The sequence below is a fragment of the Colossoma macropomum genome, unplaced genomic scaffold, assembly GCF_904425465.1.
Source record: "Colossoma macropomum unplaced genomic scaffold, Colossoma_macropomum, whole genome shotgun sequence".
NCBI classification, from domain to species: Eukaryota; Metazoa; Chordata; class Actinopteri; order Characiformes; family Serrasalmidae; genus Colossoma; species Colossoma macropomum.
Window position 1 is genome coordinate 1,467,291 of NW_023494790.1, and position 17,931 is coordinate 1,485,221.

General features: G+C 38.1%; 1 protein-coding gene across 1 annotated transcript; it reads left to right on the plus strand.

The window, feature by feature from the left end:
- The first annotated feature begins 2,291 nt into the window (after positions 1–2,291).
- Positions 2,292–17,072, plus strand: LOC118808990 (NACHT, LRR and PYD domains-containing protein 12-like). Its single transcript, XM_036571880.1, has 12 exons — positions 2,292–2,562; positions 4,535–4,740; positions 6,065–6,172; positions 6,254–6,367; positions 6,828–6,935; positions 7,020–7,133; positions 7,945–9,966; positions 10,135–10,308; positions 11,372–11,545; positions 12,326–12,499; positions 15,174–15,220; positions 16,430–17,072. Exons 2-12 carry the CDS (start codon positions 4,559–4,561, stop codon positions 16,975–16,977), a joined length of 3,765 nt encoding a protein of 1,254 aa, XP_036427773.1. The 5' UTR covers positions 2,292–2,562; positions 4,535–4,558; the 3' UTR covers positions 16,978–17,072.
- The last annotated feature ends 859 nt before the right edge of the window (positions 17,073–17,931 follow it).

Consider the following 17,931-nt stretch of genomic DNA (forward strand, 5'->3'; position numbering starts at 1 on the left):
TTCACAGAACAGAGAAGGTCAGTAGATTGATGGTGGGGCAAAGTCAGAAGCCCCATTCTCAAAAGGCTGAGACTGAGAAGGAAGTGAGAAAGTGAGAAAGGCATGAAAAAATACACCATACCTGTTAAAAGACATCGTAAAGAAATGTTGAATTAGCGTTATAGTTCTCAAACATTCATTTAATATGTAAATGGTAAATATTAACTATATACAATTGTATTGAGTTATTGCCAAATGAATAAATCCAGATATAAATAAGAAAAAAGTAAAAAAAAAGAAATGAAAAAAATATTCTCACAGATAGAATTAACATGATGTAATTCAAGTGTTCTTCATTTCATTGACACTAATAAACATAATTAAATACAAGTGTTAAATACTTTGTAAACATTATTTGTCTTAATAATGTTGATGTTTATGGTTTATTAATGTTAATAAGTGTAGTAATTAATTTTCATCAAAGCATTACCAAAACAGTTACAGCAAAAGAAGAAAGAGAGTAGGAAAGGAAATGCAAAAAGAAACAAAAAACAAAAACTTGAACTCCTATTTATAAGACAGGGACCGCAAACATCTAGACGATGAAATGTTCATTACACAATTAAATATTTAATGTTATAATTTCTACAATAAAACTGAATTGCTTTCCCAGTTATTTCCATACGCATTTAAAGTTTGTCCTTTTTTATTATTTACATACAAAATACCCATAGATTTGCAATAAGCCTACAAAACAGAATATCAATACAATGCTTAATTATCTTTTCCTGTCAAGTTTCACTAAATGTGTGGTCTAGTTCAGCACCTTAAATAGAGTGTGAGTGTTAAACAGAAGCAGATCAGCCAATCAGGGAGCTACAGCAATATAAAGATTAGTCTCTCATAAGGAGAAAATATATATATTTCAAATATATTTATAAAATATATTTTTGCAATACATGAAAATGGCCAAAAATGTATTTCTTAAATATATATATTTAAAATTTGCATTAGACGATGTACTTCATAAATACATATGTGTATTTTTCTATAGTACCTTTCTTTGTGTAATATTTCCCTATAAATTTTAATATCATATATTTTAAGTGCATTTTAAAATATATTTACTAATATTATTAACATGGCAAAATAAATGCATTTGTGTGTCTGGAAAGTATTTGGCGAGGATTGCAATTTATTTGAAATGTAAATGTAAATTTAAAAGCGGCGGTGAAATGAGCGTCGCTAATAAAAGTGACCGCGATGTGGCAGCTCAGTGGCAGCCGCGACCTGACGCTTCCTCCCGTCACCCGGCACGCAGAGATCCAACTCCTACTGCCTGCGATTCTCCTTCAACAACACACAGTTTCCTGCTCAGCCGTTTCAGCCGGTTCTTATCCTAATAACAGGCTGGTGCTGATGTGCAGGAGAGACAGGGAGACTGAGTGTTTCTTTATGGGTGAATCGATATGAAAGTAGAACTCCACCAACTCACCGCCCCTCATTTAACACGAGGAGGCGCTGCTTCACTTCGCAAAGCCTTTGGCCACAATACTGCGACCTTTCCTGGAATTAATGCCACTTTAATGATGTAATTCTACGACTTTCTTTCTCGAAATATTACGACTTTTTCTTCTCAAAACATTACTTTTTTTCTCAAAATATTACGACTTTTTTTTTATTTTACGCCTTTTTTATTTTAGACTTTTTTTCTCGAAATAATAAGACTTTTTTTTTCAAAATATTACGACATTATTCTCGAAATATCATACAGTACGAGTTTTTTTTCTAAATATTACGACTTTGTTCTCGAAGTCTACTCTTTTTATTTTTATCAACAGAGGCCCTAAAACGTCGTACGTTTCACCGTCCTACGTTTCACCTGAGATGCACTCCATTCCCCAAAATGCACTGCAACACAACATGCGTTCTGACCCTTTCCCCCCCAACAACAGTATATGGGCCGGTGATTACACCAAACAGAGAGTTTAAAAAACTACCTAAAACTATTTTTTTTATTTAGAATTATTTTTGAATAAGTATTCATTGGGTACTTTGCTGTAGCAAGTTTATCATATCTTGAATAAACAATGCCCCACTGGGCAAAATGGTAAGTAAAAATGAAATAAAAACACAGCTGGGCCACAGATGTGCTGAGCTTTTATTATATTTAGTGGTTGAGTTTGACACGCCTGGTGTAGGGCATAGAGAATATGGTGTAGGGTGTAGGGTGTAGGGCGTAGGTTGTAGGGTGTAGGGTGTAGGCAGGATCACTGAAAACTGAGCGCGCCCAGCGCCGAGATCCACTCAAACGAAACTGAAAGACAGAAAGACAGCAGAGAAAGAGGGACCAAAGCTCACTTTACCTTCAGCAGAGAAGAGTTTTGTGGTGGAGTCCGGTAAGTTTATAACGGTTTGTCCGTCTCTGTGTCGCTACAGGCCTGTTTTTGGTAAAACCGTCCCACGTTTGGGTCGTTTTTAAACGGACGGACTGAGATCCACTGAAGAAGCGGTTTTTGGCGGGAAACAGAAACAGCGGGAATAAATCGGGCGCGCGCAGCTTTAGAGGTTTACCACAGGCAGGTTAGTGCTGCGCACTTCAGTCATATCATTTAACGGTATTTCTACTGAATTAGTGAACATAAACTCCCTGTTTATTAACACAAATATAGCAGATTTAGCTTTCATTGGGCTTCCTCGTCCACACGCTGCCCATTGTGGCTACCGGAGATATTCTTGGTTTGTTTGTGTTGTCATGTAATCAAATATTAGCTATTGCTAACGCTAGGTGAAGTAAGACGTTTTAACTAACGTTAGTTAATCACTGAATATCAATTTTAATGTATTTTAAGGTCTTGTTGAGGTTGGCATTGTGAAATAATGTAACTGTATGTGGTCAAAATAACATAAACTGGTCGAAAATAGCTAAGCTACGCTATTTTGGTGGGCCTTTGACCTCTGTGGTGTTAGTGTCAAAGATTAATAAGGCTTAAATTTGGAGAAATTTGCAGAGTATATTGAGGTTTTTAGTTATTTTTCAGTTTTGTTATGCAATTCTATCTTAGTGAACATGTTATGCTGTACTGCCTTCAGGTCCTCCTCAGAAGTTTCTACTTAGCTTAGCTACGACACCGGAGGTCGTAAGTACGACTTGATTTGTGTTCAAGGGGTTGTGGTTGAAAGTAAGATAGATACACTGGAAATAATGGTTTTCTATCATTAAAGAGTGTGTATTTTGCGTTACTGAAACAAACCGAAGAGCAGAGGATACTTATGAGCAGAGCAATGTTTATTATGCAGTTATGTATCACAGAACGTGCTTATATCTGTATTTCCATGTGTGGATGGTTTCAGCCTGCAGTGTTAATGTTGAGGCTGATGAAGAACTGAAATACAGCCAGTTTATCAGCAGCTATCATTGCTTTTTTGTTGACACGCCACCAACTCGGAAAGTTGGGGCTCACTGAAAAATCAGAGTTCCCCACTAGTAAATAGGACATTGAGGTGGGCATTCATCTGGTAAATCCAACATTTTTGACAGGACTTGGAGGCAGCGTTATGCTAGTGTACATTAAAAGGGAATTTCATTGATTTTTAAGAAAATCTGTATCACTTAAATGGTTAAGATGTTAACACAGTCATTCAGAGTCAGAAGAATGTAATACTTTCTGAAGTGCACATTTGAATCAAGTAAATTCAAAACAACATTTTTTCAACGTACATCTGACCCTTAGTGTTTAAAGGGGGATTCCACCAATTGTTCAAAATTTCTGAATAATTCGGTGAGAGGTGAACGAAGTCTTTCAGAGTGGTTTGGTGTGAAATGGTTCAGATTTCTTTACAGTGGTGGTGATAGGAACCAGGGGTTGCCATGACTACAACACAAATATAGACATTTTATTTACTATCCAAAACCACCAGTGAACCTACACGAGTCTTCTGAGTTTATATGGAATGTTGATGATGGTAAGAGTCATTAATCTGAAAAAAAAAAAAAATTTCTTTGGGGACTATTTTGCCTTAGAACACCCCACATGTACCTCTCTGCCATGAATGGATTAAAAATGGAATAAAATACATTTTAAGCCAAGACTTTATCACAAAACTGTCATAAATGAATGGCTCAGGCATCAGGCAGCGTATTCATAACCATTTCTGTAACTGAGCTTTCAGAGGTTTTAAACTCTTCAGATGTCTGGTTCCTATCACCACCACTCGCTATAAAAAAAGAACAAAAATGGGTTAAGTTGAATTTAAAATAATGTTAATGAATGTAAAACACTTATTATTCATTTGTCAACTTAGTATTTCAAGTCCTATGAAGTTAACCTGGTTACCTTTTAAGTTAAAGTGCTGCATTTTTTTTTACAGTTCTGTGAACAGTTCTGACTCTAGAGCAGAGCATTTCACACCAAACCACTCTGAATAACTTTGTGTACATCTCAACCATTTAATTATGTAGAGTTTTTGAAAAATAGGTGGAGTTCCCCTTTAAGTCTTCTCCTTTCATTTTGTGCTTTTACAAGCACTGTATTTTTTTGTTTGTTTGTTTCAGACCATGTTTTTATGACCACTGACGATGAGTGTCAATGGAGAGAGTGTGGAAGAGGGAACCTGCCTCTCTGGAGAGAATGACGAGGGTGGTGCTGTTCACTCGGAGACCAAGAGAGCAGCATCTCCTGTTCCTAGCTGTGCGTCCATGAAGAGTGACCACTCCATATATGAGCCTCCAGCTTTTAATGATGGAGCAAAACGCTCAAGGTAAGATGTTAGAAGGTTCAGAGATCCTTGGTACTGTGCACACAGAGATGAGGACAGTTTTTCCATTTTTATGCGTCTTGTCAGGTTGAAGACACAAAGAAATGCATCACCAATAACTAGTTGTGTGTCCATGAAGAGTGACCACTCCATGTTTGAGCCTCCTGCTTTCAGTGTCGGTAGAAAACACCCTAGATAAGACGTTAGATGTACTGTCACACTACAAGTTAACACATTAAATGATTAACACCACTTTTTTTCCTTTCTGCGCTGTTAAAACATATTTCTAGTTTGACTCTTTAAACCTGTAGTTCCAGCCCTAAGCCCAGCTGCTTGTGTCCTGTCGCTCATTCAAATACAGCATTTAACTGGCAAGAGCAGTTACAGACATACAGCTGTGTGTCTATGAAGAGCAGCCACTCTATGTTTGAGCCTCCTGCTTCCAGTAATGGACCAAAACGTTCCATGTAAGACATAAAAGACCCCAGACACAATGTATGCTGTTTATATAACTTGTCAATCCTGTCACTCTGACTGCCTTGCCAGATGTTTCATGGACAGTGTTCTCTCACTACAATACCCAGCATGCATTACACAAATACATTATGATACCATTGGGAACCCCTGTGGTGTCAGCTTGTTATCATTTCTAGCCCAGCCACTGATAAACCTGTTAATAAATACAACCAAGCTAGCATTAGTGATCTCTTACATTGGTTATTGACAAGGATGATAAAGAAAATTGTAAAGAAGCCTGCACCCAAAAATCCACTCAATCTCACCATGAAGATACGTCATCAGAAGAGGGTTTTTCTAGACTTTAAACTGGAAAATGTCATTCTGTGACCACTGTAAGATGCATGTAAGCATGTTTACCTCAAGCTATGTTTTTAATTTTGGCCTGGCGTGTCCCTTTAAGATGTAAGGCTTATGAGGTCAGTCTTGATTACGTAATCCCGTTTTAGTCTTTAATAATAGTTGAAAATTCAGATTAACTTGATACAGCAAGCACAAGCTGCATAATATATACAGCATAATCACAATACCGTATTCTGATTATAATGCTATATGTTGCAGTTACAATTTGCCTTGAAATATATTAAAACACATTGTGGAACCACTAATGACATGATTAAAGACACAGTAAACGGGCTCATTTGCATTTTGCAGTTTTCTGTGATATCAGTATTCTCCAATATCAAAATAATGATTAACAAACAATATATTCTGCAGCTCTATTGGTAAGAAGTTAAATGGCTCTGGAAAGATGTTAAGTTCCATATGTTGAAAACTATAGAGACAAATACTCTTTTTTGTGTTTTGCCAGGTCGGAGAACCAGCAAACAGCAGCTGCGGTTCCTAGCTGTGTGTCCATGAAGAGTAACCACTCCATGTTTGAGCCTCCGGCTTTTCGGGATAAAGCAAAACGACCGAGGTGAGATATTAGCAGGTTCAAAAACTTGTGTGCTGTTTGCACAGAGATGAAAGAAGTTTACCTTTTTTCTTCTCATGTCAGGTTTGACAACAAACAGGAGAAAACGGCATCTTCAGAGCTCAGCTGTGTGTCTATGAAGAGCAGCCACTCCATGTTTGAGCCTCCTGCTTTCAGTAATAGACCAAAACATTTCACGTAAGGCATGAAAGACCACAGACACACTGTATGCTGTTTATATAACTTGTCAATCCTGTCACTCTGACTGCCTTGCCAGATGCTTCATGGACAGTATTCTCTCACTACAATACCCAGCATGCATTAAACAAATATGTCAATATGTATTTGTTAATATTCTGATTAACTTGATAGAACAAGTGTAATCTGCTCACAAGCTGCATAATATGTACAAAATACAGTATTGTGATTATATTGCTAAATATTGTAATTACAGTATGCCTTGAAATATATTAAAACAAATTCTCATTTGCATGTTGCCGTTTTCTGTGATATCAGTGTTTTCCAATATCAAAATAATGATTAACAAACAATATATTCTGCAGCTCTACTTCGTAAGAACTTAAATGGCTTAGGAAAGATGTTAAGTGCCATATACTGAGATCTATAGAGACAAATACCCTTTTTTGTGTTTTGCCAGGCCGGAGAACCAGCAAACAGCAGCTGCGGTTCCTAGCTGTGTGTCCATGAAGAGTAACCACTCTATGTTTGAGCCTCCGGCTTTTAGGGATAAAGCAAAACGACCGAGGTGAGATATTAGCTAGTTCAAAAAAAACTTGTGTGATGTTCACACAGAAATAAAAATTGATTTTTTTTTTTCTTTTTATGTCAGGTTTGACACCAAACAACAGAGAAGAGCGTCTTCAGAGCTCAGCTGTGTGTCTATGAAGAGCAGCCACTTCATGTTTGAGCCTCCTGCTTTCAGTAATGAACCAAAACGTTCCATGTAAGACATAAAAGACCACAGACAAACTGTATACTGTTTCTATAACTTGTCAATCCTGTCACTCTGACTGCGTTTCCAGATGTTTCATGGACAGTATTCTCTCACTACAATACCCAGCATGCATTACACAAATACATCATAAAACCATTGGAATACTTGTGGTGTCAGTCTGTTATAACTGCTAGCCCAGCCACTGATCAATCCATTAATAAATGCAACCAAGCTAGCATTAGTGATCTCTTACATTGGTTATTGACAAGGATGATAAAGAAAATTGTAAAGAAGACACCCAAAAATACACCCACCGTGAAGATTTGTCATCAGAAGAGGGTTTTTCTAGTCTTTACACTGGAAGATTTCAGTCTGTGACCACTGTAGGATGCATATAATCTACGTTTACATGCAGCCTGATAATAGGTTAATAATCTGACTAATTGCTTAATCGGAATCTGATTGAATGAGGTGGGAAATCCTGTCAATAATCTTTTAAATAGAAGAATAATAACCTTGTAAACGCCTGTGTCTGATTACATTCCCAGTCAGAAATTTTAAGTACGTTCTGTGCGTGTGTATTTGTGTCATAGCAAACAATGTTCAACATGGTGGGAGCATTATGTCATCTTTTGCTGTGAAGGAAAAGCCATGTGAGGAGTGTGGCATGTGACAGCAAATTGCATCTGGAAATCACAGCAAAATTGTTTTTTTTTTTTTTATTGATTTGTTTTGTTTGTTTTTTTTCAAAGCGTAATTTTTGTATAATTTTATCTCACATCTCTAAGGCGTCTTTGGTTTGTTTGTTTCTTTGTTTTAGATGTGGACTCTGTGGTCAGATTCCTAAAGATCCAGCCTCTAGCAGCTGTGGACACTCTTTCTGTACCCAGTGTATCAGCAGATATTGGGACCAGTCAGGTTCATCCGGAAACTCTGATTGTCCTCAGTGCAGAAAGAGATCTGGAACAGCACCTTCTTTACAGCCATCCAAAAACATAGATTCAATGGAGCATAAACAACCAGGTGAAGATATTCTGCAGAAGGTCTTGATGAATCACAAAGCCAGTATGAAGAGCAAATATGAGTGCTTATTTGAGGGAATCCCAACACACGAAAACAGAACACTCTTAAACAGCATTTATACACAGCTCTACATCATAGAGGGAGAGAGTGAAGGGGTGAATGAAGAACATGAAGTCTTGCAGGTTCAGAACATGTTCCAGGGTTGCAACAAAGGCATCCCAGTCAGCTACAGTGACGTCTTCAGACCCTTACCAGAACAAAGTCTTGAGAAAGAACATGAAAGAAGTGGACTAGAAGAGAGAAAGTTTAAAACAGTGCTCACTAAAGGCATTGCTGGCATCGGAAAAACAGTCTCAGTGCAAAAGTTCGTTCTTGACTGGGCTGAAGGAAAAGCCAATCAGGATATAGATTTCATGTTTATGCTTCCATTCCGTGAGCTGAACTTGATCAAGGATGACCAGTATAGTCTTCATGGACTTCTTTGTGTTTTCCATCCAGAGCTTAAAGAACTTGATCCAAAGGTGTACGATCTGTGCAAAATCATGTTCATACTAGATGGCCTGGATGAAAGCAGAATTTCACTCAACATCACAGCATCATCACAGAGTAAGATCATTTCTGATGTGAACAAGAAAACATCAGTAGGCGTGTTGATGACGAACATCATCAAAGGAGAGCTGCTTCCCTCTGCTCTCATCTGGATCACCTCCCGCCCAGCGGCAGCCAGTCAGATCCCCTCCCGGTATGTCAGCCGTGTGACAGAAATTCAGGGGTTCAATGACCCTCAGAAAGAAGAGTACTTCAAGAAGAGGATCCGTGATCCATATCAGGCAAGCAGAGTCTTCTCACAGATTACGAAAGCAAAGATGCTGTACATAATGTGCCACATACCAGTCTTCTGTTGGATTTCATCCATAGTGATCCAGCAGATCCTGGAGCAAGATACTTGTGGAGAAATTCCAACAACTCTGACTGAAATGTACATCCATTTCATGCTAATACAGACAAAAACAAAGAACCTGAAGTATCATGTGGAAGATGATGAGAAAGATCTGAGGAAACGGGAAAAAAAGATGATCCTAAAAATTGCTGAACTGGCCTTCAAACAGCTGATCAAGGGCAATATCCTGTTCTATGTAGAGGACCTGAGAGAATGTGGCATTGATGTCACTGAGGCGTCTGTGTATTCTGGAGTTTGCACTGAAATCTTCAAGGAAGAGTCTGTGCTGTACCAGAAGAAGGTCTTCTGCTTTGTGCATTTGAGCTTTCAGGAGTTTTTTGCTGCTGTTTTTGGATTTCATGCCTGTGTGGAGAGGGAAGCTGCGGTAGTGAAGATGTTTCAGAGTCGTTCAAAATCTAATGGAGGATTCGTGGATGAATTTATGATGTCTGCAATTGATAAAGCTTTGACGAGTAAGACTGGACACCTTGATCTCTTCCTCCGCTTTATATATGGCATCTCGCGGAAGTCCAATTGGAAACTCCTCTATCACATAGTGCCCCCCAAATGTAGAATCTCAAAGGACTTTCAGGATACCATTCAACGTGTCCGACAGAAGCATCCAAAGAAGGTCAGCCCTGAGAGATGGATCAATTTCTTGCACTGCTTTATCGAAATGAAGGACACCTCTTTTCAGAGAGAAGTCAAGAATTTGTTGAATGCTAAGAGAAAGCTCACGGGATGGGATTGCACAAGAATAGCTTACTCATTACAGATGTCCGAGGAAGTACTGGACAAGTTTGACCCAAAGAAATACAAAACATCAGATGAAGGTCGTAGGAGACTGATCCCAGTTGTGAGGAACTGCAGAAAGGCTTTGTGAGTTAACTATATTCATAGCTAGAAACAAAATGAAAAGATTTTATACTTCTAGGATTTCTAAAATAGTTTAAAATGCCAGGCATTATGAAATTTAGGGGATAATTATTGTTATTTTTAAAATGTTGGTTTAGAGTGCAAATAATTTGTTATTTATTGTGCTTACAGACTGGCAAATTTTAAACTCACAAAGCAGCACTGTGAAATAGTTATCTCAGCTCTGCAGTCAACAAACTCAGTCCTGACAGAGCTGGATCTGAGTTACAATGACATCCAGGATTCAGGGGTGAAGCAGCTTTGTGAGTGTCTGAAGAATCAACACTGTAAACTGGAGACACTGAGGTTAGTGTTTAGACTTTCACTGGGATGCATTTCACAATTATATTTTCTAGAAATATGGGAATTGTTCACCAATGCCAATATTTGATATTATCATGTACATATCTGCAAATAATGATACATAAAATTTAGAAGTCAGGGCCACTTGGATTAACAGTATTAAGGTTTATTTTATTTATTTATTTCTGTAGGGTTACATGTGCAGTTAAAATGATAAAATGCAGACATTACAGTTCCACGTGTAGTACAAGAAAGTGTACAAAAAAATGTCATCAAATACCAGTTTATCAAATATCTTAGTCAAATTTAACCGTCTATGTAAAGCCAAAAAATTATTAAAGCAATTATCTGCTGATATCAATATGATTTCATTGTCACAGTGCACGCCTATATATTTTATTATTAGTTTTTGTTATTATTTTATTTTTTTTATAATATGAATAATTAACACTATATCTCAATGCAGGACCTCTGAGAGGTGTGCGCCCCGCCTTTTTCACCTCAATTTTTTTTTACTACAGCATCCAGTAGAAAAGGGCCAAGAAATTGGGAACATATATAATTTTTTAATAAAGTATAATTCTTTCTTACATGTTTTGTTTGTGATAATTAGAAAAAGGCAAATAGTAGCGTTTTGGTAGGAATATCAAAGGTATTGGATCCAAAACGTTCAAACCCTAGTTTCAAACCCAGCTCTAATTCCAAACTAAGTTCCTTCCTTCATCCCAGTCATTCACACATGATACAACATACCTCCAAAATGATCCAGCATCTTGTAGAATCTATGCACAGACAATTTTAAATAAATTTAGATTTCTTAAACACTCTGCATTCGAGAGCTGTGACTGTCACTCATTTGAATGTTCAGTTTTCCTGAGAACAGCAGAATGTGAAACAGTATGACAAAAAAGTTATGGCACCCAGTGCCTTAGTGTAGATCTAACTGGCTGTAAAGTGCATCTACCAAGAATCTACTGTTCTAGTTGGTACAGGGTGTGTCTGTTTGCTGACATTATAACTGTAAGTTTATACTTTAAAAGAACGAAATTTTCATACTTTTTTTTAGGTTGGTGATGTGTAATCTCACTAAGAAAACCTGTGAATATGTAGCACCAGCTCTGCAGTCTGCAAATTCAGGCCTGAAAGAGCTAGATCTGAGTCAGAATGACCTGGAAGACACAGGAATCAGACTGCTTTGTGGTGGACTGAAAAGTCCTCACTGTCAGCTGGAAACATTAAGGTTAGTTTTTAGTTCATGAATTATTTGTTTATTTTATGTAATAGCAAAATATGATATCAACAACACTTTGACTAGGTGTGACACAATTATTATAGATTACACAATAACATAATTCTTTCAGTTGGCTTGAGGCAAATACATACACATATTGCAAAAGACAGCTTCTATGAGACCTCTATTAAAACAATGGACCAACTAACAGTTGAAATGAAATATAATGCTGAGTACATTGTTCATTTGAACTGGGGCTTTCCCTGTCATCGGTTGATAGTCCTTTGTCTATGGTAGAAGACAAAAGACACTTGAAGTGAATTTTTTATTCTTCCATGTGAAGATTAAGTTACCAATCACCCATAAGTGCACCATTTAACATGCGATTTGACATTTGGTAAATGTGTGTGGTAGTTTGCACCTACATAATCTGCACGTTACTTGTATATTGGGTATTGTAGTTAAATTAATTCTACATTGTTTGTATTTAATGCTGCCTTTAATACTAGAGAAACCCCAACGGCTGGAACCCAATTCCTTGTGTGTGTCAACATACTTGGCCAATAAATCTGATTCTGATTGTGATATAAACTTGAACAGTATGTTAAATGTGCCAGTCGTTATTTTTAGAATTATCACTTTAACATGAACTAGCTTGGAACCTAATTCTAACTAGCAAGCAAGATTGCTAAGATGCTATTGTATTCATATGTTTTTAGATGCTTTAGGCTTGCACTATAATAGAAGCATAAAGTAAAAAGACAGTTAAATAGTTTGTCTTTTTTGCAGGCTGTCTGGTTGTTTGGTCACAGAGGAAGGCTGCGCTTCTCTGGCTTCAGCTCTGAGTTCAAACCCATCTCACCTGAGAGAGCTGGATCTGAGTTACAACCACCCAGAAGAGTCAGGAATGAAGCTGCTTAGGGCTAAAGTGGACGATCCAAACTATAAACTGGATGAACTGAAGTATGTAATGAATGTAGAGAGCATTATTTGTCTATCACTGCTTTAGCGATACTGAATTAGTACTACAGTAGACTGTGCTTGGCTAGGGTGCAGTACTCCTTAAAGCCTGCCGGGGCTCCTGAGTGGTGCAACCTAAACTTTGGCCCTATCATCAGGAGATCACGAGTTCAATCCCTGGTGATGCTACAGCCGTCCGTGGCTGGGAGTCCAAGAGAGCACAATTGGCCTCACTCTCTCTGGGTGGGTAGGATGGCCCCCCATCACTCAACTCGACGCTAGTCAGCTGACATAACAGGTCTGGTGGTTGGTGCTTTCCTCCGAGCGCGTTCGGCTGTCCAATGACATTGCGTGCGGCAGTTCTAAAAGATGCGGCAGCTGGCTTCACAGGTCTCGGAGGAAGCCTGTGCTGGCCTTCATTCTGTCCTAGCATTGGTAGTATCATGTGATTGGGGGAATCCTAACTAGCGTGTGGAATCGGAGACCATTAAATTGGGGAGAAAATTGGGTAAAAAAAAAAGCCTGCCAAAGACACTTCCACTTCTGGCGGCAGGCTTGCACTCGCTACCCCAGTGATGCCACATGCACATGCACTTTCTGCCATAATGGCAGAAGCAGTCCAAAGGCACATTAACATTTCACTGTTTCTGCTTAGCGATACCATCACTTAATTCCATTTAATGTACCTCCCTGTTGAAAAAAGTCCTGTAAAGTCATTAAGTGTCTGCTGTTTCCTGGCGGTGTCCAGTAGTTACTAATAGTATTCTGTGTTTTCCTGATTTGTTGATAGTGCAAAGGATTCTATTCATTCAATCATGTGTTCTGGCACTGATTGTTATATATATGACAACCTTAATACACATTCAGTGTAACTCTTTGCTCAACAGTAAGTAGTTTGCTTTTTTCCTCATAAAACAGACAAAACACTGTTGTTGCAGGGCGCATATTGGCATCATTAATAGGCTGACAGTGCATGTTTATGTAATTTTAGCATATTTTTAGTAGCTAATGGCCAGTTTTAGTGTCCATTCAACCCTACTGTGGTTTGAATACTACATTGTTGGACGCTGTGTTGGAATGTCTGGCAGAGTGAGGCTGAATGAACACATGCCAACTTTTTGCAGCGTGTAATGTTTGCGTCAATATTTTAGTAGATTAAACTTTTTAAACTTCTGATTAAATAATAGTTGGTCATATCAGTAAGGGGTCGTTGAGGGTTGTACTGTGAACTTTAAATGCATGAAAATTGTCATAGAATTAGTTGTTTCCTAAAAATTTCCTAAAAAGGGTGGTTCGGCGAGCACAAATACATTCTGGGTGATAAGCCCAGCTGTCAGTCAGTGAAGCTTCATGATGGTTCCTGTGATGCTGGTGAAGCTGAATCTGAACCCTCCAAGAGCGACTGGTGTTAGTTCATAGTCGTGATCGTTTACCTCTGGATGAGCCTCGTGAAGCAGCGTGAAGCTCTGTTCTTTTGCATATGCAGGTCAGTCTAGGAGCTAATCTGTTCAGATTGTTGCATACAGATCACATTTAAAAGATAATGTGAAAAGTTAAACTAAAAAAATCTGATTTGGTGAGAAAATCAGATTTGGGCCACTTTTACCTGCTGTGTGAACATAGCCTTAGCTTCCATGTTGCAGACTGGATGTGGCGGAGACACATGACGACAAACGTGGTAGTAAGTTTTTAAGGGGACAGTACATGAACACACAGAGTGGGGAAAGGATTAGCAGAATTTAAAAATATCAAAATAACCATCATGGGCAAGATTACGTCGGTTATCTGAATGTCGGTTTCGATTAATTGCCTACTGGGAGGAGATACAGAAGCATTTGGACCAGAACCAATCGGCTCAGGTTCAGCTTCTTTTCCTGCACCATCACCCTGCTGAACTCCACACCACTCCACTAATACTCATACTTGTATGTTGCACACAATATTTATTATCTGTTATCCCTTGCGTTTCCATACAACAGACTGTTCACTGTATATAGAGTACAACACATAACATACCATATATATACTGTATTTATAGTATTATGTGTATGTATACATTTATATATCATTCATAGATATATTTATAATTGTGTATATATTGTTCATACAGTTACATGTTTCATAGACACGTCATATTTATGCCTGTTATTGCTACTATTTGCACTTCTGGTAGATGCTAACTGCATTTCGTTGCCTTGTACTTGTACTGAGCGATGACAATAAAGTTGAATCTATCTATCTAGTAGTGTTTTCCACTACCCTAACATTTAACCCCTTTAAAATCTCAGGCTTATTACATACTAAGGCTATTAATCAGTAACTACAGGTTAAGGAAGTGTGCAATAAAACTTTGGCCATTTACGGGGTTAAGTCTTTTTTTTTAAGTAAAACTAGTGTTGTATGGAACTGTAAACCTGAATAAGATCCCATACACAGTATAAGGAAGATTAAATAAAATATGAAAACCCAGGAATAAAGGCTCAATACCCAATAGTGAAGTTAAGACAGTAAAGCAGTTGGAAAGATAATGTTCAATGTCACTTTTAGGGAAAAGAAGAACTTCTGTTTTTGTTTTTATTCAGTTTGTTTAATGTAATTGTGTGTATGGTGTGAACTATCTGTTCAGTATCTATGTGATGAAGTTTTTAAATCCCATATTTGTGTTTCCATTCAATAGCTTTAACTATGGAGGGGTGTTCACAATGAAACCAGGAGTACGAAAATGTAAGTTTTTACATGCGCATGTATGAATATCCATGCCCCCTGTTTGCAATGAAAATTCTACAACCCTATTTCCAAAAAAGTTGGGACGCTGTGCAAAATGTAAATAAAAACAAAATGCAATGATGTGCAAATCATTTAAACCCTATATTTAAACTCTATAAAAAAACAACTGGTGGTTAATTGGCAACAGGTCAGTAACATGATTGGGTATAAAAAAAGAGCATCTCAGAGAGGCGGAGTCTTTCATAAGTAAAGATGAGGAGGGGTTCACCACCCTGTGAGAGACTGCACCATCAAATAGTGCAACAATTCAAGAATAATGTTTCTCAACATAAAATAGCAAAGAACTTTTGCTTTTCATCATCTGTCATACAAAATAACATTAAAAGATTCAGAGAATCTGGAAAATTTCTCTATGTAAGGGACAAGACCAAAAACCAGTATTTGCTGGCCGTGATCTTTGGGCCCTCAGGCAGCACTGCATTAAAAACAGATATGATTCTGTAGTGGAAATCACTGCATGGGCTCAGAAACACTTCTGAAAACCACTGTCTGTGAACACAGTTCATCACTGCATCCACAAATGCAAGTTAAAACTCTAAAACACAAAGAAGAAACCTTTTATAAACAGCATCCAGAAACACTGCCACCCTTTCTGGGCCTGAGCTCATTTAAAAAGGACTGAGGTGAAGTGGAAAAGTGTTCTATGGTCCGACGGACATATTAAAAGACTCCGGGTCCTAAACTAACCTGCCTGCAGTCCAGACCTGTCCCCACTGAAAACATTTGGTACATTATGAAATGAAAAATACAACAAATGAGACCCTGAACTGATGAGCAGCTGAAATCCTGTATCAGACAAGACCAGGAAAACATTTCACTTTCTAAACTACAGCAGTGTCTCCTCAGTTCCCAAACGCTTACAGAGGGTTGTTAAAAGAAGAGGTGATGAAACACAGTGGTAAACAGGCCCCCGTCCCAACTTTTCTGGAATGTGTTGTTGGCATCAAATTCAAAATGGGCAAATATTTTTCAAAAAACAATCAAATTTCTCAGTTTCAACAATAGATATGTTATTTTTTGTAGTATTTTCCTTTAGAAATATGGTTTACATGATTTGCATATCATTGCATTCTGTATTTATTTACATTCTCCACAGCGTCCCAACTTTTTTGGAAATTGGGTTGTAATTTCTGTCCTTGTGTGCAGATGCCTGCGAACTCACTGTGGATCTAAATACGGTAAACACGGAACTGGTCCTGAGCGAGAACAACAGAAAGGTGACGTATGTGTGGGAAGAGGAGAAGCAGCAGTCCTATCCAGATCATCCAGAGAGATTTCAATGCTCTCAGCTGCTGTGCAGAGAGAGTCTGTCTGGACGCTGTTACTGGGAGGCTGAGTGGAGTGGCCGGAGAGCTGGTATAGCAGTAGCCTACAAAGGAACCACCAGGAAATTAAAGTGTGGTCCTGTAGAATTTGGAAGTAATGAAGATTCCTGGAGCTTGTTCGGCTATAATTACAAAAAGAAATACTCTGTCCACCACAAGCGCAAGAAAAACTTCATACATGCCCCTCGCTCTTGCAGCAACAGAGTAGGTGTGTATCTGGACTGGCCGGCTGGCATGTTGTCCTTCTACAGTGTCCTCTCTGATGGAAGCACACTGAGCCATCTGCACACAGTTCAGTGCAGGTTCACTGAGCCTCTTTATGCAGGCATTTTTGTTTATGACGCTTCAGTATCTTTGTGTCATTTATAAAGACCTGTGGTCGGTATAATGCAATGGGTAACACTACTGTACTGGCCTCCATGTGGGACACAGGTTTCATTCCCCGTACTGGCAAGAACACCATGCTTTACAAACTAGAGTCTCTCGTGAGAATCCTGACACTACATTTGTTTACCTCTACTTGAGTAAATCAGCTAGTAATCTCTGGATCTGGACCACAAAAGACACAGCCCAGCGAAGTCTAAGGATTGACATTAGGGTTTTTTCAAGGGCTTATTCTATAGACAAGTAAATCCACATCCAGAATCACTCGTTAATGAAAATTACATGTATTTTAAAAAATTGCATAAATGTATTTAAATGGTACAGTTAGCACACAAATATTTAGTGTACGTGTGAGAAGAAAGTGAGAGAATTTCAGTCTTTCTGCTCTTCTCGTTCAGGAGAGAGAAAGGAAGAGAAAGAGATTTTAACCTATTCAGTTTAAACAAACGTTACTTGCAGGGTTTCAATTCAAATGTTTAACACATTTTTCTTAATAATTTCCAGGAAAAAATGATGGGATAAAAAAATGCCAGTTAATCATTGTTTCCATCTAATCATTCATTCATTCAGCTACTGTTTTGTGCAAATTCCTGACAATGTTTCATGCTTGCATCATACAGCACGAAACAAGTCTCGCTCAATGTGTGTGGCATATAATGAGGCATTCAAACTTTTAAAACCTTGTAAAAGTTGACAGCTGCAGCCCTAATAGTTCATAGATTTTGAGTGGTCAACACTCACTGTGAAACGTGACTTTTGTTTCTGCTATGTCAGCAATTAGTATACAATTCTGTTTCCATCATAGTATCTCTCTTATTGATAAACCAACTTTTTCACCTCATTCAAGCATGAAAACATTTAGATTTTGCAATAATTCTTTTAAAATTTCTGTATACACCTTTTTCATGCATATTTTCAAAATTCGCATAAAAGTGGTGG